We start from the raw sequence: 25,322 nt of genomic DNA on the forward strand, positions 1-25,322 counted from the left end.
TGCCTGGGACTGACTCCCCAGTGGGTGGACCTATGGACTCGCGGGCCAAGCCATGGCTGCGCCCCCGCCTAGTCATGTGAAATCCAACGATTATGGCCTAATTAATTTATTTCTATTGACTGATTTCCTTCTATGAACTGTAATTCAGTAAAATCTTTGAAATTGTTGCATGTTGAGTTTATATTTTCGTTCACTCCATTTACATCTTATGGGATCTCTAACGTGTCACAGATGAGTCTTCACCACAGTGGCCTGTCACTTCGTTGGCAACATCATTGGGTTGTTGCAACTGATGGTGGTCAGGGCTGGTTGAGGGAAGCTGGTGATCAGGGATGGAAGGGGACTGGTGGTCAGAGCCAGGAAGGAAAAGTTGCAGGTCAGGGGAGAGTTTCTTGCTGACCCTCCTGCAGGCACTGAATAATATACTGTACGGGACAAAGGAGAGGAGGAACCCCAGCCAGGTAGTCTGTCATGGAGTAGTCCGGTGAATACATACTACTCAGTATCACACAGAGAGGCATCATTGAAGAGCACTTCATGATGATTCATTCACAACTGACAAAAGCAGTGTCAAAGATAAACCAATTGTACAATAAGGCTCATGCATGTATAGATTAGGACAATAGATCAACTAAAGTTTACAACAGGGTGTATGTGATTTTTTAAAAAGCACATCAAATTAGTGGCCCATTTTATTACTGCCCGAAACGAGGTGAAGGGAGGGTAGACCTGCGAGGGGGGGTCCGGCGGTCATTGGGAGGGCCTTGAGGCCCAGCAGGTAGCCAATGGCCTGGGAAGCTCTCAGGGGGCCCACCAGCTCAAAGGCCACAGGGGCCATGAAGCTGACGGAGCAGCCGTCACACAGCCCCCAGCAGTAGACACACTACAACCAGCCCTTCAAACCTGACACACAGAGGAACCAGCATAGATGCCAAGCCCAGCACCATGAAGGAGCCTATCTGGAGGATGATAACAAGGACAGGGTTAAAGAGGTTTGGCCCCCACTATTTCCTTCTAATCCCATTCAACATTGAGTCCTAAGGACAACCTCAGACGACACCACATTATGGTTTTTTTAGAGCAGGTTAGGGGAATTAGCGTAGCAGGTTAGGAGACTGAGTTAGCTAAATTGCTCTCCTGACCTGCTACGAAAAGTCACAACCCAATGAAGGACTGCATTCCAATCTTGTTCACAGTAGTTTCTATGTTCTCTTTGATGTGGTTAACTGCAGGAATATCCCGCATACCCCTTGGAGCAGATCTCCCATCCTGCCAAACAGCAGGTGGACCATGTCAGAGAACACCCCAATTCACGGCAGCAGGACACACTCCTTCACTGGGCTCTCAACAAACTGCTCCTCCACAAAACTCATCTGACAAGAGACATCAATAGGATACACTGAATCGACGGGCAGCTTTTGTAGAACGATCAATATTAACAACGGTATGGCCGGGATTCAAAAAGGCAATGATCCCATGTTCGCAGAGATCGCATTCACGTTAGACGCTGCAGATGTCAGATTAATCGTAAATTCCCTTTAGATGTCAAGCTTGCTAAAACACGCCTTAGACTGAATCCCAGCGAAGGTCAGAAAGATCAAACATATTTAGACACAAAGGCACAAAGACTGCTGGAAGTAGCGTGTCTGGGTCACCAGGGAAGGCAGGAAGGCAAAGGAAGAGCCACAGCCAAACAGAACCCCATGGGCGAAGTACCACAAACCCTTGAACCTTGGACACAAAAAACAGCAACAACATGTTTAGTATTTATTACATCAAATTAATGTAAAAAATGTATGAATAGGTTTGATTGAATTCTTGAAAATAAAATGACAATTATATCACTTGGATTTGCAGATTAACCAGTTTTCCTCTGTGCAATAATTTATGAGAGAAAATATGGTAGACTAGAATTCTCCTAAATTACATGGTGATCGAAATTGTCCAAAAAAAGTCACCCTGCAGTCGAAGTGATCTGTGGACATGCTGACCAGGAGGCAGCAGAGTAAAGTACAAATACGTTAAAGTACTACTTAAGTATTTTTGGGGAGTAGTTGGACTTTACTATTGATGTTTTTGACAGATTACATTCCTAATGAAGATTATGTACTTTTTACTCCATACATTTCCCCTGACACCCAAACGTACTTGTTACATTTTGAATGCTTAGCAGGACAGGAAATTGGTCCAATTCACACACTTATAAGAGAACATCCCTGGTCCTCTCTACTGCCTCTGATCTGGCAGACTCACTAAACACAGATGCTTAGTTTGTAAACTATGTCTGAGTGTAGGATTGTGCACCTGGCTATCCATAAATAAAGAAACAAGAAAATGGTGCCGCTTGGTTCGCTTAATATACAGAATTAGAAATAATTCACTTTTACTTTTTATACCTAAGTATATTTAAAACCAAATACTTTTAGACTTTTACTCAAGTAGTATTTTACTGGGTTACTTTCACTGAGTCATTTTCTATTAAGGTATCTTTACTTTTACTCAAGTGTGACAATTGCATATTTTTTCCACCACTGCCAGGGGGAAGCAGAGACAGATCATACCCAATGGCCAAAGCACCAACCCAGGTTGAGAAGAGAGAAGGGGGGTGACGATCCTCCAATTTCGTATTTATAGGGTAATACAGCCGTACAGTTATGAGGTATTTTGTGGGAGAAGCAAGTATGAACATGATTGTGTGTTTGTGCATGTGTGTTTGTGCTTGTCCAATCATCTGTGTCAAGCAGAGTGGCCCCACTGGCATCATGCCTCATCAATGTCTGAACAAATCAAAACCAAAATCGACTACTCACAGCATTGTCTGAACAACAGATAACCAAGCAAAACTGACCTTTCACCTATTGCAAATGTAGAAATGTCATTGTTTGAGTTCTGATGAGCATTAACTAGCATATATGTATGATTCCAAAAGACCTCTGAGTGCCGAAGATTGATCCATTACACCAGGTGGCTGCCAGGACAAAAACCCTCCCTCTGGGAACGACTCCAGGTCAGGATCTGGATTTGCATGGGCACATGGGACAGTCTGAGATGATGGACCTTTGTCTTCCTCTGTATCAAAGTCAAGACAACTTCCATTGCTTTTACAATTTCTCCATACTCATGATATAAAATACAGCCATCAGCAACACTTCATTGCAAGAGCAAACAATATACACTTGGAGGACAGTCGTCCTGACCGGCCACATGATGGTGCCAAATAACATACATTTCAAGGCCTCTGAAACATCAATCACTGCAAATACAATACTGTAAACAAAATACCAAACACCACATCTTTATAGCTATAGAGCAGCAAAAATAATGCATTAAACATAACATTAGTTCAACCCCATCCAATGCATTCAATTTTAACAGGCTGGGGAATTCTATGCAAAGCACTTCAAAGATACATTCGGCTGGAAGCAATGGCATCAAACTAAAACTACAAAAACCGACTCCGGTAAGTATAATTTGTGATATAAATGAAAGACATGTGGAAAGTAAACGAACCGGAAAGAGCTATGGCATTTCTTAAGTCTATACTGTGTAATGTAAAACCGGGAGTTTTACATTACGTAAATGGTTTGGTAAGAACACTTCCTATTCTACTGAGTAACATATCGATACATAAGAGATGAATATCAGCATACAAGTCCATACAATTCTGTCTTGAATATGAAATTACACAGAGCTTTACTGTCTCATCCTCATGTTGTGTCTGTGCATGGGTGTGCGCATGGGTGTGTTTGAGCATGTTTGCATGAGTGTGTTTGAGCATGTTTGCATGAGTGCTTCAAATAAGTGTGAACACCAGTCTAACTCTGATCTCTTTATCATTTGTCTGCTCAAAGGTAATGCTTGCAAAGGCTATACTACTGGTTCTCTCTTCTTTTGTTGAAATGACTGCGAGCAGAGAGTCCTTTGGAATATTCCATCAGTTTGTGCAGGGGACCGAAAGGCATAATTTCCCCCTCTCTGGCTTTCCACCTAAGAGACAGATAGAAGATCAAGATATGCAATGATCCTTCACCAGTATTTCAGTGCTTAAATAGACGGTTTTGTGTGCGCATACTCACTTTCTCCATAGTGCCCACCCAAACAGAGACAGGATCAACATAGAGATGATGATCCCGATGACCACGGCACAGCCCACCACAGCATCTGACTCTGTATCTAGGGAAAGATATGGGTTCAGAGACTCCTCCTTACAGGAAATACACAGAGTGTACAAACCATTATGAAAAGCTATTATCCCTTATTGATTGAGGAGACAGGTTAAAAGAAGAAGGATTTTTAAACTTTGAGACAATTGAGACATGGATTGTGTTTGTGTGCCATTCAGAGGGTGAGTGGGCGAGACAAAAGATTTAAGTGCCTTTGAACGGGGTATGGTAGTAGGTGCCATGCGCACCGGTTTGAGTGTGTCAAGAACTGCAACACTGCTGGGTTTTTCACCCTCAACAGTTTCCCTAGTGTATCAAGAATGGTCCACCACCCAAAGGACATGCAGCCATCTTGACAACTGTGGGAAGCATTGGAGTCAACAAGGGCCAGCATCCCTGTGGAATGCTTTTAACACCTTGTAGAGTCCATGCCCGACAAATTGAGGCGCAACTCAATATTAGGAAGGTGTTAATGTTTTGTACACTCAGTGTATATGCATACAGTTGAAGTCGGAAGTTTACATACACCTTAGCCAAATACATTTAAACTCAGTTCTTCACAATTCCTGACATGTAATCAGAGTAAAAATGTCCTGTCTTAGGTCAGTTAGGATCACCACTTTATTTTAGAATAAAAAATAATAATAGTAGAGAGAATGATTTATTTCAGCTTTTCTTTCTTTCCTCACATTCCCAGTGCGTCAGAAGTTTACATACACTCACTTAGTATTTGATAGCATTGCCTTTAAATTGTTTAACTTGGGTCAAACGTTTCAGGTAGCCTTCCACAAACTTCACACAATAAGTTGGGTGAATTTTGGCCCGTTCATTCGGACAGAGCTGGTGTAACTGTGTCAGGTTTGTAGGCCTCCTTGCTCGCACACGCTTTTTCAGTTCGGCCTACAGATTTTCTATAGGATTGAGGTCAGGGCTTTGTGATGGCCACTCCAATACCTTGACTTTGTTGTCCTTAAGCCATTTTGCCACAACTTTGGAAGTATGCTTAGGGTCATTGTGCATTTGGAAGACCCATTTGCGACCAAGCTGTCTTGAGATTTTGCTTCAATTTATCCACCTAATTTTCCCCCCTCATGATGCCATCTATTTTGTGAAGTGCACCAGTACCTCCTGCAGCAAAGCACCCCCACGACATGATGCTGCCACCCCTGTGCTTCTCCGTTGGGATGGTGTTCTTCGGCTTGCAGGCCTCTCCGTTTTTCCTCCAAACATAACAATGGTCATTATGGCCAAACAGTTCTATTTTTGTTTCATCAGACCCGAGGACATTTCTCCAAAAAGTATTATCTTTGTCCCCATGTGCAGTAGCAAACCTTCATCTGGATTTTTTAATGGTGGTTTTGGAGCAGTGGCTTCTTCCTTGCTGAGCAACCTTTCAGATTATGTCAATATAAGACTTGTTTTACTGTGGATATAGATACTTTTGTACCCGTTTCCTCCAGCATCTTCACAAGGTCCTATGCTGTTGTTCTTTGATTGATTTGCACTTTTAGCCCCAAAGTACGGTCATCTCTAGGAGACAGAACGCTTTCCTTCCTGAGCGGTATGATGGCTGCATGGTCCCATGGTGTTTATACTTGCGTACTATTGTTTGTACAGATGAATGTGGTACCTTCAGGCGTTTGGAAATTGCTCCCAAGGATGAACCAGACTTGTGGAAGTCTACAATATCTTTTCTGAGGTCTTGGCTGATTTCTTTTGATTTTCCCATGATATCAAACAAAGAGGCACTGAGTTTGAAGGTAGGCCTTGAAATACATCCACAGGTCCACCTCCAATTGACTCAAATGATGTCAATTAGCCTCTCAGAAGCTTCTAAAGCCATGACATCATTTTCTGGAATTTTCCAAGCTGTTTAAAAGACACAGTCAACTTAGTGTATGTAAACTTCTGACCCACTGGAATTGTGATACAGTGAAATGTAAGTGAAATAATCTGCCTGTAAGCAATTGTTGGAAAAAGTACTTAGTAGATGTCCTAACCGACTTGCCAAAACTATAGTTTGTTAACAAGAAATTTGTTGAGTGGTTGAAAAACGAGTTTTAATGACTCCAACCTAAGTGTATGTAAACTTCCGACTTCAACTGTATATACAGGGGGGGAAATATGCATGGAGGAGAACAAATCTATGAATTGAATTTAAGGATATACACCAGGAGATGATTTCTGTATGGAGTAATCTGTTACCTGAGTGACAGGACCAATGGCTCCAGTCACTCCAGAAGCCTCTGTCAGCACAGTAGTGGTGCATCCTAGATCTGACCCGGAAGCACTTCCTCCGGGCACCATCCATTGAGAGGGAAGTCAGCGTCATCTCATTGGTTACGTTCCTCTGCTGCTGGTGACAGGAACAATATCAGATCTGAACAAAACTTCAGAGAGATTTTTGTCTATTCTCTAACCAATAATATTATGATTTTGTTCTTCAAACGTTATCTTCAATGATGTTATGTGTCAAAACAAAATGAGAACTATGTTCAGTACAGTATGTGCCTGCATGATCTGAGATCATGCATTTCTGTCTTTACTATTTTTTTAATTTCACCTTTATTTAACCAGGTAGGTAAGTTGAGAACAGGTTCTCATTTACAATTGTGACCTGGCCAAGATAAAGCAAAGCAGTTCGACACATACAACAACACAGAGTAAAATGGAGTAAAACAAACATGGAGTAAAACAAACACAGTCAATAATACAGTAGAAAAATAAGTATATATACAATGTGAGCAGGTGAGGTGAGATAAGGGAGGTAAAGGCAAAAAAGGCCATGGTGGCGAAGTAAATACAATATAGCAAGTAAAACACTGGAATGGGTGATTTGCAGTAGAATAATGTGCAAGGTAGAGATAGAAATAATGGGGTGCAAAGGAGCAAAATAAATAAATAAAGTAGGGAAAGAGGTAGTTGTTTGGGCTAAATTATAGATGGCCTATGTACAGGTGCCGTAATCTATGAGCTGCTCTGACAGCTGGTGCTTAAAGCTATTGAGGGAGATAAGTGTTTCCAGTTTCAGAAATGTTTGTAGTTCGTTCCAGTCATTGGCAGGAGAGAACTGGAAGGAGAGTCGGCCAAAGGAAGAATTGGTTTTGGGGGTGACCAGAGAGATATACCTGCTGGAGCGCATGCTACAGGTGGGTGCTGCTATGGTGACCAGTGAGCTGAGATAAGGGGGAACTTAAGACCTAGCAGGGTCTTGTAGATGACCTGGAGCCAGTGGGTTTGGCGACGAGTATGAAGCGAGGGCCAGCCAACGAGATCGTACAGGACACAGTGGTGGGTAGTATTTGGGGCTTTGGTGACAAAACGGATGGCACTGTGATAGACTGCATCCAATTTATTGAGTAGGGTATTGGAGGCTATTTTGTAAATGACATCGCCGAAGTCGAGGATTGTAGGATGGTCAGTTTTACAAGGTTATGTTTGGCAGCATGAGTGAAGGATGCTTTGTTGCGAATGTTTGATGTGAGTCTGGAAGGAGAGTTTACAGTCTAACCAGACACCTAGGCATTTGTAGTTGTCCACATATTCTAAGTCAGAGCCATCCAGAGTAGTGATGTTGGACAGGCGGGCAGGTGCAGGCAGCGATCGTTTGAAGAGCATGCATTTAGTTTTACTTGTATTTAAGAGCAATTGGAGGACACGGAAGGAGAGTTGTATGGCATTGAAGCTCGCCTGGACGGTTGTTAACACAGTGTCCAAAGAAGGGCCAGAAGTATACAGAATGGTGTCGTCTGCGTAGAGGTGGATCAGAGACTCACCAGCAGCAAGAGCGACATCATTGATGTATGCAGACAGGAGAGTCGGTCCAAGAACCCTGTGGCACCCCCATAGAGACTGCCAGAGGCCCGGACAACAGACCCTCCGATATGACACACTGAACTCTATCAGAGAAGTAGTTGGTGAACCAGGCGAGGCAATCATTTGAGAAACCAAGGCTGTCGAGTCTGCCGATGAGGATGTGGTGATTGACAGAGTCGAAAGCCTTGGCCAGGTCAATGAATACGGCTGCACAGTATTGTTTCTTATCGATGGCGGTTAAGATATCGTTTAGGACCTTGAGCGTGGCTGAGGTGCACCCATGACCAGCTCTGAAACCAGATTGCATAGCGGAGAAGGTACGATGGGATTCGAAATGGTCTGTAATCTGTTTGTTGACTTGGCTTTCGAAGACTTTAGAAAGGCAGGGTAGGATAGATATAGGTCTTGTAGCAGTTTGGGTTAAGAGTGTCCCCCCCCCCCTTTGAAGAGGGGGATGACCGCAGCTGCTTTCCAATCTTTGGGAATCTCAGACGACACGAAATAGAGGTTGAACAGGCTAGTAATAGGGGTGGCAACAATTTTGGCAGATCATTTTAGAAAGAAAGGGTCCAGATTGTCTAGCCCGGCTGATTTGTAGGGGTCCAGATTTTGCAGCTCTTTCAGAACATCAGCTGACTGGATTTGGGAGAAGGAGGAATGGGGAAGGCTTGAGCGATTTGCTGTGGGGGGCGCAGTGCTGTTGACCGGGGTAGGGGTAGCCAGGTGGAAAGCATGGCCAGCCGTAGAAAAATGCTCATTGAAATTCTCAATTAGAGTGGATTTATCGGTGGTGACAGTGTTCCCTATCTTCAGTGCAGTGGGCAGCTGGGAGGAGGTGTTCTTATTCTCTATGGACTTTACAGTGTCCCAGAACTTTTTTGAGTTTGTGTTGCAGGAAGCAAATTTCTGCTTGAAAATGCTAGCCTTGGCTTTACTAACTGCCTGTGTATATTGGTTTTCAGCTTCCCTGAAAAGTTGCATATCACGGGGCTGTTCGATGCTAATGCAGAACGCCATAGGATGTTTTTGTGTTGGTTAAGGGCAATCAGGTCTGGAGAGAACCAAGGGCTATATCTGTTCCTGGTTTCTTGAATGGGGCATGCTTATTTAAGATGGTGAGGAAGGCATTTAAAAAGAATAACCAGGCATCCTCTACTGACGGGATGAGATTTATATCCTTCCAGGATACCCCAGCCAGGTCGATTAGAAAGGCCTGCTCGCTGAAGTGTTTCAGGGAGCGTTTGACAGTAATGAGTGGAGGTGGTTTGACCGCTGACCCATTACGGATGCAGGCAATGAGGCAGTGATCGCTGAGATCTTGGTTGAAAACAGCACAGGTATATTTAGAGGGCAAGTTGGTTAGGATGATATCTATGAGGGTGCCTGTGTTTACAGCTTTAGGGTGGTACCTGGTAGGTTCATTGATGATTTGTGTGAGATTGAGGGCATCAAGTTTAGATTGTAGGATGACTGGGGTGTTAAGCATGTTCCAGTTTTGGTCGCCTAGTAGCACGAGCTCTGAAGATAGATGGCAGGCAATCAGTTCACATATGGTGTCCAGAGCACAGCTGGGGGCAGAGGGTGGTCTATAGAAGGCGGCAACGGTGATAGACTTGTTTTTAGAGAGGTGGATTTTTAAAAGTAGAAGTTCAAATTATTTGGGTACAGACCTGGATAGTAGGACAGAACTCTGCAGGCTATCGTTGCAGTAGATTGCAACACCGCCCACTATACCTTGCAGACTGAACAACGGCCAAGTTGCTACGCTACCTGTTATCTCAGGGAATTACACAATGTTTTGACACATAACGTCATTGGAGATATTGAGAGACAGGTTCAAGAAGGACATACCAACAATGGCTGCCCGCCTACGCCCTCCTCTCTGGCTTCCACTTCATACTCAAGGCAGTGCCTGGGAATCCTCTCATTGGGCAATTCCCACTGCACCTGGAGCCTCCTGTCTGGACTAGCTTCCAGATGCACTGTCTCAATGGCTGCAGGTTTCACTAGAGTACAGAGAGGCCCAAAGGAGTCAGTGGATTGTTTACAAAGAAACCAGAACGGAGAAGACATAATGATGTCATTGCAAGTATCGGTGGGTGTAATGAGACCGGAGGAGAGATTAGACTGTGCAGGTAATATCTGGATGTGCTATGAACAAAGGACATTATGAAAAATAACATTATGTGCAGCTGAAGAATGTTTATGTGAAGAAAATCTAGCAGTATTGCATTGAATAAGTGAGGCATATCATGCCTTGTTGTGAAGTTGAGTGTTGAGTACCATAATTCTGAATTTGCAGGGAGAAGAACGCCGACCTCAAGACCACCTTGGGAGAGGATCTGTTTATGCATATGTTGAAATCACTGAATTCTGAGAGAGATTCCTCTGTGAATTTGCAGCCAGTCCTGACCCCATTGGAGTGGATGTACTGAGGACACTCTTCCGCTTGCTCCATTTCCCGATGCCTGGAGAAGCACACAGACACACTCAGGCATCAACATGCCACATTTGTCCAGTATATAACAGGTACAGACATGTAGGTAGGCCATACATTAGGAGAGATGTTCTAACGTACCCATTTAGGGTGACCTACCAAAAGTACAGGCTGTACTGGGATTGGGTTGGCTCCTCCAAGCCTGTCTCCCAGGTGCACTCCATGAACTCCTTCTGATAAAACACGCAACCAAACCCCTGGACCCTGGAGCCAACTAGGCCTGGAAGCAAATTAAAAGAGGTTAAGAGATAAATAGATGGTTGAAGCTGGTCGACCAAATCGAACCGCCCCATTCCGCCCCTGTCCATAATGGTGCCTGTAGAGAATTCCAGCTATACAGCACTCAATCATTGTTCATTCCTATATAAGATGATAAGAGGATAGAACGAATCTCGCTTTCTGTCAGCCTATTGGTGTCATTTAATCCAAACAATTCCATATCTACAAAAGCACCTTGTCCTCCTGACCTCACCTGTGTTATTGGGTGGCAGAACCATCTCTGTGAAGGGGCTCTTGAGCTCAGTGCCGTTGGTGCAGGCTCCCTTCAGTAAGGTGGAGATCCGCACCCTGACCTCCTTCTCCAGGTCAAACTGAGCATGGTACCATTTCCGTACAGTCCTGATCACCTAACCATTCACAGACAATATCACATTAATATTATGCATACCTCAGGCACCTAGCCATTACTACTATATTGAAAAGATTTTTAAAAATCTCCAATGTATTCATGATGTTTTCATGAATACATTCATGAATATTTCATTCTTACTCCCCCTAAAAATGCTGTAGGATGTTTTACATTCACAGGAAAAACCCCAGAATAATTCTATTGAATCTAAATACAGTTACAGCTAGTCAACCACAAATCTAGACAGATCTTAGGAGATGATATCCTTGGGAAATATTGACTTCTGATGTAAATCATAACTGGTTTTGGCAGGATGTTTATGGATGGTGTATCACGTTCCTCTGTTATTCTGTGTATAAGAATACAGTAGCATTAGGACACACAGTCCTGTCCTGGCAGACAAGTGTTGGCAGGATAAGAAGAACGCCGGGAGGTAGGTACACGTTTGACAATGTCTAGTTTTGTGTCCAGTGACTTACAGTCCATCTGCTCTGATATGTGTTGAAGTACTCCAGATGGTATCTCATGGAGCAGGCAGTCAAGTTGGTCAGGCTGGCTGGAGCCGTCCAGTGGATGTAGAGCGGCCCGAGGTGGCCAGGGTCATCAATCCCAATGTTTTCAGGAGGATCCACTGGAAGTCAATGAGGTACACAGTATTTTCAGGTCAAAGGTTAATAGAGCAAAAGGCACCTGCAAGCTTGCAGTAAGCATTAAGAGGCAATCTGTGATTGGTTCATCAATTCATTATATATATTGTTGTAACCCATCCGAAGCCAAAATATAAGCTTGTTTTATCGTTTTATCGTCATTTCCCCAATGTACAAACGCTCTCCAAACGACATATTCCCTACGCATTTTGATATGTCGGCCAAAGATTTGCGTACTGACTGGCGTCGAGTGTCACAATGCAGCCTTCTCTGGGTGTATAATCATTCCGCACCCGTGGGGGCCACATATCGCATCTTTTAGGCATAGCTTACCGATGGACAGTCAACATTTTCAGGTCATGTTTGGCAATACTTTTATCAGAAAATATCATTAAAAAAATGAATAAAAGCATGTTTTCTGATTACAGTACTTGTCCCATGCATTCTTTTCACCTTATTTTGTAAATACATTCATCACATATTCAAATCAAATTTTACACATGCGCCGAATACAACAGGTAACAGACCTTACAGTGAAATGCTAACTTACAAGCCCTTCACCAACATTGCAGTTTTAAGAAAAATAAGTGTTAAGAAATTATTTACCAAAATAAACTGAAGTAAAACAAAAAAAACAAGGTAAATAAATAGAAAAGGTATGTTTTCCTTTTGTCCAGGTGGGAAATGACAGTGTGGAGTGCAATAGAAATTGCTTCATGTGTGGGTCTGTTGGGGCGGTATGCAAATTGGAGTGGGTCTAGGATTTCTGGGATAACGGTGTTGTGAACCATGACCAGCCTTTCAAAACACTTCACGGCTACAGACATGTGTGCTACTGGTCGGTAGTCATTTAGGCAGGTTATCTTGGTGTTCTTGGGCACAGGGAATATGGTGGTCTGCTTGAAACATGTTGGTATTACAGACTCAGTCAGGGACAGGTTGAAAATGTCAGTGAAGACACTTGCCAGTTGGTCAGCACATGCTCGGATTCACATCCTGGTAATCCGTCTGTTCCTGCAGCCTTGGGAATGTTGACCTGTTTCAAGGTCTTACTCACGTCGGCTACGGAGAGCATGATCACACAGTCGTGCGGAAGAGCTAGTGCTCTCAAGCATGCTTCAGTACTGCTTGCATCAAAGCGAGCATAGAAGTAATTTAGCTCGTCTGGTAGGCTTGAGTCAATGGCAGTTTGCGGCTGTGCTTTCCTTTGTAGTCCGTAATAGTTTGCAAGCCCTGCCGCCTCTGGATGAGCATTTTCTTGTTTGCTTATGGCCTTATGCAGATCGTTGAGTGCGGTCAGTGGAAGTATCAGTTTGTGGTGGTAAATAGACAGCTAAAATATAGATGAAAACCCTGTTGGTAAATAGTGTGGTCCTCAGCCTGCATAAGCTAGATTTTTGTTAAATGTGATGTTTCTGTTTCTCTGTTCCTTGTTCCTCTCTTCTTTGTGCCGGAGTAATTGTAAGAATTTGATGGTATAGCAATAGGTTAATAAACTTGACATTAACTCTAGTCTTCCCTCTTCATTTCACCCACAAACAAAGTCACTTCCAATCTATTATATTCTCATTTAGCTCAGTTGGTAGAGCATGGAGCTTTTGTGGCTTCGATTCCCACAGGGGACAAGTATGAAAAATGAAGAATATAAAACATGTATTTACTCACGACTGTAACTTTTTATTATTGCCAGTATAATTTAGGAGCTTTGACATGCGTCGTCCAAATAGCGGCTGAAGGGAAAATGTGATCTAATCCAGATCTCTTGGCGACATCTTGCCAATGTGCAAACACTCTCTGTGATGCTGAGCGGCCATGTGACTGTGCAGTGTGCTTTCATTTCAACCTCCCACACTCACCACCACCCACCTAGCCATGTGCTGTCTGGATATAACCACCTATATAGCCTATATATAGGGGTGGCAGGGTAGCCTAGTGGTTAGAGCGTTGGAAGGTTGGGAGTTCAAACCCCCGAGCTGACAAGGTACAAATCTGTCGTTCTGCCCCTGAACAGGCAGTTAACCCACTGTTCCTAGGCCGTCATTGAAAATAAGAATTTGTTCTTAACTGACTTGCCTGGTTAAATAAAGGTAAAATAAAATAAAAAATAAATATATTACAGTGTATTTGACAGCCCATCACATTCTTGTACAAACATACCTTTGAACGGAAATCTGCCTGGTATTATGAGATATTACACAGTAAAACAGTGATTAATGAATGGAAAGACACCTGCAGAGACTAACCTGTAAATTGTTGTGACTTGATGCACTGACTCCAATCAGATATAAGCATTAATATGGCTGTCAACTGCCACGTTTTACTCTTCAACATTCTTCTGGCCCCTGGAACATCATGAGAATGTAATTGTAGAATTTACTATTGATAAATCAATCATATCTATCCAGTGTTGGGGAAGCTACAGTACTCTGAAAATATAGTTTACTAAGATACCAATTATTAATAAACACTGGAAGAAGTTAAGCTACAATACAACTACAAATAAATAACATAGTTTACTTAACTAAAGTCACTTTGAAAAAGTAGGTCACCACATCCAAACAATTTTGTGAAAAATTATCATATCTTAATCTGAAATATCAGACTACAAATTGCAAGACAGATCAATCTGAGGTCATATGTTAACAGAATGTGTAATTTAGCCTTTTAAATACAAAAACAATGTTTCAATTGAGAATTAGGCAGGTCTGCCTACTTCGCTTACAATTTGTTATTTTTGCAATAAAATGAGTGGTTTCATTAGTTGTTTGGGTTGGGTTGTTGAAATATGGTCTCAGAGTATTTTGTATTATTCTGTACATAAATCTGAGAAATCAGTATCATGTATTACTATGGTATGTATTCATTTGTGGATGTCCATCACCGATTTTGTATGATATGTTAAGAATTACAATTGGTATTATATGTTACGAATTTGCAAAATGTACAATATACTATGAATTTTCTAAATGTAAAATATGTAAAGAATTTGCTCAAATGTATGATATGTTAAGAATTCTAACTAGGTGACTAGGTGACTAACATTAGCTAGCTCGCTACCGTTAGCAAGGCTAGGGGTTAGGATTAGGGGTTAGGGTTAAGTTTAAGAGTTAGGTTAAAGGGTTAAGGTTAGGGTTAACTAAAAGGGTTAATGTTGGGGTTATGCGAAGGGATGGCTAAAAGAGTTAAGGTTAGAGTGAGGGGAAGGGTTAGCTAACATGCTAAGTAGTTGCAAAGTAGCAAAACATTTGTAAGTAGTTGAAAAGTTGCTAAAATGCTAAAGTTGTCTGTGATGAGATTCGAACATGCAACCTTTGATTTGCTAGATGTTTGCGTTATATGTATTACAGCAGTTTTTGTACATAGTTCCCCGATTTTAGGGGACCAAAAGTATTGGGACATTCACTTACATGTGTTTTAAAGATGGTAAAAAGTTAAGTATTTGGTGCTATATTCACAGCATGCAATGACTACATCAAGCTTGACTAACCCTAACCCTTTGTTGGATGCATTTGCTGTTCGTTTTGGTGACATTTCAGATTATTTTGTGGCCAATAGAAATTAATGGTAAATAATGTGTCATTTTGGAGTCACTTTTATTGTAAATAAGAATAGAATGTCTGATAGGTGAGAATTGTCTGTTAATTGAATGATTACAATATTCCGCCCTGAAACATATAATTGTATGGAATCGATTAGAATGTATAAAATCATAATCAAAAAATGTGTAGTCCTAGTCAGAATTAGGCTAAAGACTAAATGTCTTTATGGTATTTTAAACACAGACTGTCTGAGCTTGGTGCCGACCTGACTAGAGATTTGGGAGAGAACGGGGAGTACGTCTCAAGGACAAGGTCACTATCTCTGTCGGCTGGGTAGTGAGACAGACAGTGGTCTTACAAACCTCGGGAATTGGTCAGAGCTATTGATTGATTGTTATTATCATTGGGATTGGAAATTCTCTTATCAATTGGTCCTTCGAGCCGGATTTCAATACCTGTTTTCTGTCATCCCATGGGAGCGCCAAAAACCGTGCATGGACAGATCAGAGATCCGTAAGTTAAAGACCTGACCTCTGGAAATTGAGGTTCCATTTCAGGCTGGTGGCAAACTGGTACACGACAGAAAACAGGGACGAAATCCAACCAACATTGAATTCTCAGCTGCAAGATAAGGTCGGTGATCTTTATTCATTAGTTTGGGGTTAAATTCTAAACTTACAAAAAATTTGAGCAAGATAAAGGTGAGGGAGGATTTTTAACTGTAAAATTAACAGTAAGTAAGATTTGTATCGGGTATACCGTCCATATAATCTAATGTAGAGAAAGTTTAAGACAAGTATCTAAGTATCTATGTTAGTGTTGGCGGCACTGGGTCACAGATCTAATTAAGAAATGTTGAAGTACATTATCTAACAGTAAGACCTAAAAGTAAAACTGGTTGAAGTATGGTATCTAACAGTAAGACCTAAAAGTAAAGCTGGTTGAAGTACAGTAGCCGGAAAACGTAATATAGAAGGCGAAATAAAGTAAAGTCAGATCGATTGAGGGAACAGGTCCGCAATGACCTGAGGTACAGTACATGTGCCCTACCATAAATAAAAACAGCTTAATAATTGAGGTCTGTCAAGTGTGAGCTCACATATAGGGAGTAGTGACATACACATCAATAGTGAAACACATATGAGTTATTTAATCAAAATGAATTTTAAAAGCACACACATAGATACATTTATCAGTCAGAAGTCATAAGGAACAACTAGGAATAAGTAGAACTTGTAGTCGTATAAATTGTGAGATCTAAATAATTATTGTAAAATTTGAGGTAAGATTAACGGGAGGAATTTATCAACATAGGATAAGGATAATAACGGTAAAAAGCACATACACATAGAAGATGAGACAGAAAAAGGATGGGCGGCTGTAAAAGGAGACGGGACCCCAGGACAGGGGCCAGCGGTTGTTTTACAGTGGGCTGTAGATAGAGAGCAGAGAGAGAGAGAGAGCGGACAGACAGGAGTCGAATATTTATTGCTACTCTTGGGGAAATAGGAGGAAAGATTTTAAAAAGAAAAGAGGACAGGATTTGGCAACCTTATTGAGCAAGTTACAATAAGGATATCAGCAGGGGGGAGGAAAGTATGTGCGTGTGAGACCTAATAACTTATCAAAAGTCATAATAGTAATTATTCCTAAATTCTGAGTAGGAGATAGAGAGAGAACCAAAGGAGAGAGAGTAAGGAGAAGCCTCGCTGGGGAAACGCTTGGACCTTTAAATTATGACTATTGTCTTCTAATGCGGGAGACTCGGGTTCGTATCTCAGCCTTGGCACCGATAGACTGAAATTCATTCTGATTGTAATCCAAATACTGATATGTTTTGCCGGGAGAGATACGGTTAGTTAGTGTTTCTATAGGATATAAACTGAATGTTTTAATCGCTTGTATAGGTTAAATTGAAAGACTAATCCATTCAAAATAATAGTGGGGCGATTTCGTTGGAATGCGTTGTCTTGCCTAAATGGACCGGAATAACGTATTGGGAATGGAGTCGTATTTAAATTGAATCATAGAAGAGACAGTTAACCCAAGTCTAATGAAATCTACATAATAGCGGAGAGATAATTGCGATAGATTGACTGACATACGTTATATATTTATCGAAGTACATGGTACTTTTACATTTCATAAAAGGGGAAGCCGAAAGAGAAGAGAAAGTTGGAAAGTTTGGTTTCACTCTTACGATAGAATTCAAGCAGAACTCAGTCTGAATAGGGGTTAGATTTTTGCCTAGAGGCAGGAATAGGAGAGTTGGTTGCAGTGTTGCCAACTAATTTTCAGGGTTGATTTGTTGCTAAAAGATGTTGTGATATCATTGCGTGTTAACGTAATACTGCGTCATTACGTAGAATACACAATAACGTTACTCAAATTGATTTGACAGTTGTTCAGGTACAGACTTCCACTCTTTTCTGTACTTCTGGCAGTACAATATTGATTGAGAGATGTTGATTGATGTTGTAAGTTCTGTTCAAGATCAAACATTCGTGACCAACTATATTCATTGGGTTTGGCTTGTCAAACCCGTACTACTGCTGTTGCAGTCAGCCAACAATAAATAGCAAATAGCTGAAATTGCTGCTGCCTGGGCACGGGCTGGGCGCCTGCTGCTGACGTCACTCACAATGCACTTTTGCAGCCAGCCAATGATGTTGTGACTGAGGGTGTGACAGAGAAAATTGTTTGTGTAATTTAGAGGGAAAATGCGTGCATTATAGATTTGAGTCCCTTTTCAAAAGTTGCTAAAAGTTCCAAATACATTTTTAGAAGTAGCTGAATATCATCAGGATATTTTATTTTAAAGGGACAGTGCACATTTATCACAGTTGTGTGTGTCTAATGGCAGGGTATTCCTATCAAGCATTTTGGGGAGACTATTTGGAGAAAGACTGAATGAGTTACATGAAACATTGAGGAAATGTAAAACTAATGATTGGAGGGAGTAGATTTCCATGTTTCCCAGAGACAAGATATCTTAAAGGGGTACACTCACATGTGGAATATTAGGAGTTGTATTTTCTGAGTTTTAATTAAACACGTGAATTATTTAGATAAAGGGTTCTTTAATACGTCTAATATAGTATGGAACACGACTGTAAAAGGGTGGTATAACCTTTGACCTCTATCATGGCTTTCCCTTGTGGTTTGATCAGCCTCAGGGGAGGGCCATTTGGATAATGAAATTGTGGTCATTTGTGATACTGGTTTTAAGGTAAATTAATTCTAATGGAGTTTATAGCTCTTGGACATAATCATAGATTGAACCACAGTGGAGAAAGTGGAATTGAGGCAGGACAAATTATGAGGAGCAGGGGAATAAACTCTAGTGAGGAAGAGGAAGAAGTTCAGGATTCTGTTGTAAACACTGACTGAAGGTTTCGAATTGGCTACTATTGATTTAGTATTACAACAGGAAAAAAAATCCCATTTATCATCAATAATAAATAGGGGAAGACATGGTAGGTACATTGAGGTTTGGACAGGAAATATTTTAAGCCAATAGGGCAGGAAAATACATGATAGAAAAATAGTGATTTTATAAGCATTAAAATTATTAATGAAAATAAATAAGTTGCAGATCTTAGGGATGGTAAATTACTGTTGATAAGGTATCCCACACTATGCAACATATATTAAATGATTGATGAGACTGATTTTAAGGTTAACCCATGTTATTGTTAGATAAAATACAGTGGACTCCCGAAGGACAGCATGGGATATGGGTAGCATTCGTTTTGGCCTCATTTGATCAGTAGAAGATTTTTATTTAAATAGAATCAAGTGGACAGGGATATATGACATCTGTGGTGATTCAGGATTATTGATAGGATCGAGATAACCTTAATTAACCTATGTAAGGACTCTTATAGTAGATATATATTGATACAGGGGCGAAGCCATGTATCAAAGGGGGGATGGGATAGGGCACTTTGTGGCCTTTTGGATAATACTAAAAAAATTGTTTTATTACGTTCCCAACTTAATTGGCGGACACGATTAGATAGAACAAGTAGAAGACTGTTTGTTAACCAAACCCGTATGTCAAAGGTTTTATGTACTACAGGAGAACTACAGAAGGAGATTACCCATGGGATTGTGCCAGGGGACTGGGTCTGGGTCCAATCATTAAAGAGAAAGGACTGGAAGCAGGCACAGTGGGAGGGACCATACCAAGTACTTCCTGGTGACAGCCTTCGCTGTGAGAATAGCTGAAGGACCTACCTGGGTTCATATCACTGCAAAAGGGTAAGACACACGGACACTGTCGAACAATCACAGTCATCACAATCATCTCTCTAATGAAGATTCCCTGATCCAGTCATTTTATCACTGTGTTTGTTCATAGAAGTATGGCCTGGCCTCTGGCTGCTGATATGTTTTCAGGAAAAGGGTGGGGCTTTACAGGAGTGCTGGTTGATCTGAGCTGTCTTATCGTGGGAGCCATATTCCTGATACACCACACCCCACCTGAGTATGCAGAGGGTGGTAACTTGACCCATGGTTTAGACAATGAGGATTTTGTATTAACCAAGCATAATAGATCCGTAGGTCGGGATAGACAGGAAGTATAGTGAAGGTGAGGGTTTTTGACTGCAATCCGGAGAGAGAGATGTATTGCATAAAGATACGCCTTAGCCTTAAAAATGTAATGAAAGAGGATCTAGGGTTATGGTTTGTTGGATTTGACCAGTTTTCGGTCGACACCCTAGTACGGTTCCGGGTAGAGGAGGTTAGGACAGGGGATAACTCTATTGTCAGCAAGAAAACTAGCAGAGCATCTGACACAACAGACACTGACAACAGATTAGTCCAGAGCCAAGGGCCGGTGTGGATAGTGCAGACGAAAGATCTTAAGGAAGTGATTGAGGTGGTTATGGAGATTCTAACCTTTGGTTAGAATGGATCCACTATACAGCCAGATCAGTAGTGAAAGAAGAATGTTATGCCTGCGCCACAGCCAAACCTCAGTTGACTACCATCCCCTTTCCATTTGATGGAATTGATACACCTAGGGGAATGGCCTGTATGGTAAAGCTGTTCATGAAGGCAGGGAACACAGACGATGACAGTTGCATTGATCTGCATCCCCATGTGCCCATCACCTCCAGGCTTTCACAGTTACAGGTGGCCACTATTATTGTATGGCCCGATACATCCCAAATGGATGGGACGTACGAACCTGCAATAGGACAGAGGATGTCACAGCTGACAAGACAATGAGGGACCTGACTGGGTGGTTGAGGCCGAGGACTTTAGTAAGATAAAAAGGCCTAGAACGGATGTCTGGGGGTTTGTGGAGGTGTGAGGCTGGGGCCTAACCTGCCTACCAATTGAACCGGTAGTTGTGCACTAGTGCAGTTAGGCATGCCCTTCACCCTTATCAAACACAAAGACCTAGAGCCAGGTAGAAGAGAGAGAGAGAGGGAGTGCTCCGTCTGGATCTTTTAACAATAGAATTTACATAGGATAGTATTGGATATGTTACTAGCTGAAAAGGGTGGTGGGGTGTGTGATATTCGGAAGTATGATGTTGTACGTTTATCCCCGATAACACAGCTCCAGGCGGATCAGTGACCAAGGCCCTGGCTGGTGTAACCACCTTAGGTCATGAATTGGCTGAGAACTCTGGGGTAGATAATTCTCTTACAAATTTTTTGATAGTGTGTTTGGGAAATGGAAAAATTTCATAATCACTGTGTTGTGGGCAACCTTCACCTATATGAGTATTTTGGTTCTGTGTGGGTGTTGCTTGGTCCCTTGCATGAAAGTTTTGCTTATCAGGACTCTGGAGAGATCAGTGGTGCAACAGATGGTGAGGTATGGACCGATTTCGAGCTCCAGCCTGTGTGATGCCGAATACGGGCCTCCAGGCCTAGGAAATGGCTCCGTTTCTTTTAACAATGAGGAGCCAATGTTGGATGAGACTATTTTTGAGGGTTAAGACAGTTTTTTATGAAGATTGTAATAAAAACCTAAACAGGAAGTGTTCGGATACTTAATGTAGGCCTATAACTGTCATTGATGGATAAGGAATGAAAATACACACATTGATTTTGTGAGATTGATTTTGATTGACATTGACGATATTAATAAAAATAGACGTGTCATTTTTTGTAGTTAATGTTTAGGCAATAGTTGGGCTTGCAATGGCTGGTGTAACATATGGCAACAGGATATGATAAGCAAAGTATTGGTCTGGATTATTCTTGTATACAATTGATGTATCAGTGTTTATTATTTAGTCATTTAGGGTGGATTGATAGGTGAGAATTGTCTGTTAATTGAATGATTAGAATATTCCGCACTGAAACATATAATTGTATGGAAATGATTAGAATGTATAAAATCATAATCAATAATCAAGTCCAAATCAGAATTAGGGTAAAGACAATATGTCTTTATGGTATTTTAAACACAGACTGTGTCTGAGCTTGGTGCCGACCTGACTAGAGATTTGGGAGAGAACAGGGAGTACGTCTCAAGGACAAGGTCACTATCTCTGTCGGCTGGGTAGTGAGACAGACAGTGTGTGTGCGTCTGTTTGTGTGCATGTGTGTGTGGGTATGTTTGTGTGTGTGTGTGCGTATGGCTGTGTGTACGTGTGGGCGTGCGAAGTCAGTATAAAATGAATTGATTTGTATTCTTGACTTCAGAACATTCTGTGAATAAACTTTTTTGACTATTTAGCTGGTCCTCCGTCTGTTTCATTCGACCAGGATCTTACAAGTTCTGGTTTGCAGACAGAGTAATATCATTTAATTGGGTGATGTACCTGGAGAACATAATTCTCCTCTCAATGTCTCTAAACACTTCTACATTAATGTGGATGCTACCATGATTACTGACAATCCTGAATTAATCGTAAATCATGATGAGTGAGAAAGTTAAAGAAGCACAAATATGATAACCCCGCCCAAATAAAAATGCTAACTTCCGTTATTGTAATAGTGAGACGTTAGCACAGCGTTTCCTAAACTCGGTCATCGGGACCCCAAGGGGTGCACGCTTTGGTTTTTGTCCTAATCAGCTGATCCAAATTATCAAAGCTTGGTGATTAGTTGATTATTTTAATCAGCTGTGTAAGGCTAGGGCAAAAAACAAAACTTGCATGCTTGGGGTCCCGAGGACAGAGTTTGGGAAACACTTGGTTAGCATGTCTTGGGGATATGATATTTGTGTGTATCTTTCTCATTCATCATTATTCACATAAATTCAAGACACTTCACTCAGAGCATTTAGTATTATTTCTGTACGTAAATCCGAGACACTCCATTTGGTATGATATGTTACATTTCTTATGGTATGTATTAATTTGTGCATGTCCAACAACCATTTCTCATGATATGTTTACAAATGACAATTGGTATGATATTGTAACAACCCTGGGGTTATAAGCTCGGATATCAACTCTGCTGCTGGAGCATTCTTTTGCGGCACAGTCGATAGCGCGCTGGACTTCGGGCTAGAAGGTTGAGGGTTCGAGACCTGCTCCCTGCCTGTTTCATTACATTGGTGTCAGAAGTGATCGGACCTTGCATCCACCACAGTGTGTGTGCTTGGCCGGTGAGCACGTTCCTATAAGACGTAGAGTTGCAAGCTAGTTGTTTAACGACCCTGGGGTTATAAGCACGGATATCGACTCTGCCGCTCGAGAATGCTTTTGTGGCACAGAAGGTCAAGGGGTCAAGGCCTGCTCCCTGCCTGTTTCATTACAATATGTTAGGAATTTGCTAAATGTACCACATGTTATGAATTCAAATTTGTGTTGCAAAGTTTAGCTAGGTGGCTAATGCTAACATTAGTTAGATGGCTAGGGTGAGGTTCAAGTTTAGTTAAAAGGGTTAAGATTAGGGGAAGGGTTAGCTAACATGCTAAGTAGTTGCAAAGTAACTAAAAAGTAGTAAGTAGTTGAAAAGTTGCTAATTAGCTAAAATTGTCTGTGATTAGATTTTTTTTTTTAAACTTTAGGTTGCTAGATGTTCGTGTTAATCACCAACCCTGACCAACCAACCTCCTTTCGTTTTTGCCTTAAGTAACTTTCTGTCTTATGTAACCATACCAAACATAATATATCATACTAAATAGAACATCCCGGATTTACGTTTACTATGTAACGTGTAATGTGAGACTAGGCTGCGCCAGCTAACATAGTTTAGCCTGGTTTATGCCGAAAATTGCAGTTTGTCAGCGAAGACGGGCGTTTGGCATTCGTTTGAAGATTTAGAAGCTGAGGAACCATTTCACACGGCCTGCGTTTCTGGACTAGGTTGAAGAATTGGGCGCGGGTGATTAGGAGGACTATGTTGGCATCGGACGAAGAGGGGTGTTCACTGAACTTTGTCAGGACATTGGTCTAAAGAAGAGAGCGGTTTGCATTGTCCATTAGAGACGGAGTCTGGCTAGAGCCGAAGAATCGTTGCCTAAATACAAATTTGGCGTTCGGACAGAGAGGATTACGTGACACGCACAGTGTGACGAACTCTGCTGGGTTATTGCGTGACATTCTGTGTTTAATAGCCAAATGGATTATTGTGAACTGCAAACTCTGTGCCAGTTGTGTCCACAGCACGCTCGACCCCATAGTAGGGTATACTACAATACCATGGCTATAATGTAACACATTTGCCTCTAGAAATGTGTTAATGTGCCGGTGGAAATGTTCAACATCCACTGAAGTAGCTAGCTAGCAAATGTACCAGATATCTATAGTAGTTTCCTTGGTAACCAAACAAACAGACTTGCTTCAAACCAGCAGTCCTGGCTTGCTATTATGAAAATCGAATTCAACAATGCCAATAATGTTTTCAATTCGACTTGCTTTCAAATGCAGCTCAAACATAGAACATGTAAGAATGAACTATAGCAACTGAATTCTACCGTGGGAAATGATGTACGTTCTAGAATGCCCTTCAAGACAATCTTTAATAATAATAATAATAAATGCCAGTAAACGTGCTAACTACTTCAGTGGATTCAATTATAGCCATGGTATAAAAGGGACATATCAAATCGGGGCTCTATGCGTTCACATAACGTATAACCCCCTCGTTGATTATCCCTTACTTATTTAAAATAGGGTTAAATGTGTAATAGTCTTGATATAAATCTTTGTTTATATTCAGAGGGAACTATTAAAACAGACATACATATTTCACGTGACTGTGAAGCAAACTACAATTCACAGCTTTAAAGAATCTTGTGAAAATAATACATAGTTGATATACACAAATTATAATCTATTGGACAGTAGCTATATTCATTAAATTCACAGTGGGAAAAATTCATACAAATTATTAAGGGATTAAAATACAGTAGACAAAGTTAATATACAAAGTACATGTTTTTCAAGCATATACGGTAAAGAATGCTTACACAGTGCAAGCATGCTTTTAAATCAAAGTATGTCTATACAAATGCAACCCACAATGAAAATCATACCATTTTATATACAGTTTATGAGAATATAAAGATGAGATCATTTGGATCAAAAACAGAAAGAACAGAGGATAAAAGTGCATATCCACAGACAAGAAGTACTTACTGTGAATCGAGTCAAGGTCTCACCGGGGGACATGCACTGTACGCTGCCTGTACTTCTGGACCTTGCCAACCTGTCCTTCCAGCCTCAGAGTGTGGTCATGGATGTATTGAGGGCTGGGCTGTGGCACTGATCTAGATGGGTGGGTGCTTCAGGGTAATGGTTTCTCATCCTGTTGGATGTTTTAGTTTCCCTGTTCCCAGAAATGAGGTCCTGGTTCCTGTGAATAAAGTCGCAACGCTTCTCTTGAAGCTCACAGTAAATTATAGCAACTTGGCGTACGGATAAAAGCACATGCTAAAAAAATGGCATACAGTAACTACTTATGATAATGCATACTTGTTGGTACATCAAAGATCCACACAAGGCCTGTCAGACCTAACTACCCCGATACAAAATGTTTCACAAAGGCAATAAAAAATATAATTACTATGTTATTATTTTGTAATACTTTGTAGCTTTTAACAATGATTTAC

General features: G+C 41.3%; 1 protein-coding gene, 1 long non-coding RNA gene and 1 pseudogene across 3 annotated transcripts; 1 reads left to right on the forward strand and 2 right to left on the reverse strand.

Moving 5' to 3' along the window:
- Positions 1-217: 217 nt before the first annotated feature.
- On the reverse strand, positions 218-1,373 carry LOC135573714 (monocarboxylate transporter 8-like; annotated as a pseudogene).
- A 1,906-nt stretch (positions 1,374-3,279) lies between these two features.
- LOC115135627 (interleukin-13 receptor subunit alpha-2-like) lies at positions 3,280-25,092 on the reverse strand. Of its 2 annotated transcripts, XM_029670525.2 has the most exons (10): positions 24,850-25,091; positions 13,995-14,093; positions 11,584-11,735; positions 10,949-11,102; positions 10,576-10,696; positions 10,263-10,447; positions 9,831-9,985; positions 6,369-6,516; positions 4,077-4,173; positions 3,280-3,987 (listed from the first exon to the last, which is right to left on the reverse strand). In XM_029670525.2, exons 2-10 carry the CDS (start codon positions 14,080-14,082, stop codon positions 3,873-3,875), a joined length of 1,215 nt encoding a protein of 404 aa, XP_029526385.1. In that variant the 5' UTR covers positions 14,083-14,093; positions 24,850-25,091; the 3' UTR covers positions 3,280-3,872. The 2 variants fall into 2 exon arrangements, with proteins under 2 accessions (XP_029526385.1, XP_029526386.1); XM_029670526.2 differs by lacking the exon at positions 13,995-14,093 and having other exon boundaries at positions 24,850-25,092.
- Positions 15,518-21,994, forward strand: LOC135573762 (uncharacterized). The gene is made up of 2 exons (XR_010464894.1): positions 15,518-15,923; positions 19,372-21,994. It is a non-coding gene; the product is annotated as an uncharacterized LOC135573762 (long non-coding RNA).
- Positions 25,093-25,322: the final 230 nt, after the last annotated feature.

The sequence above is a fragment of the Oncorhynchus nerka genome, linkage group LG10, assembly GCF_034236695.1.
Source record: "Oncorhynchus nerka isolate Pitt River linkage group LG10, Oner_Uvic_2.0, whole genome shotgun sequence".
Taxonomy (NCBI): Eukaryota; Metazoa; Chordata; class Actinopteri; order Salmoniformes; family Salmonidae; genus Oncorhynchus; species Oncorhynchus nerka.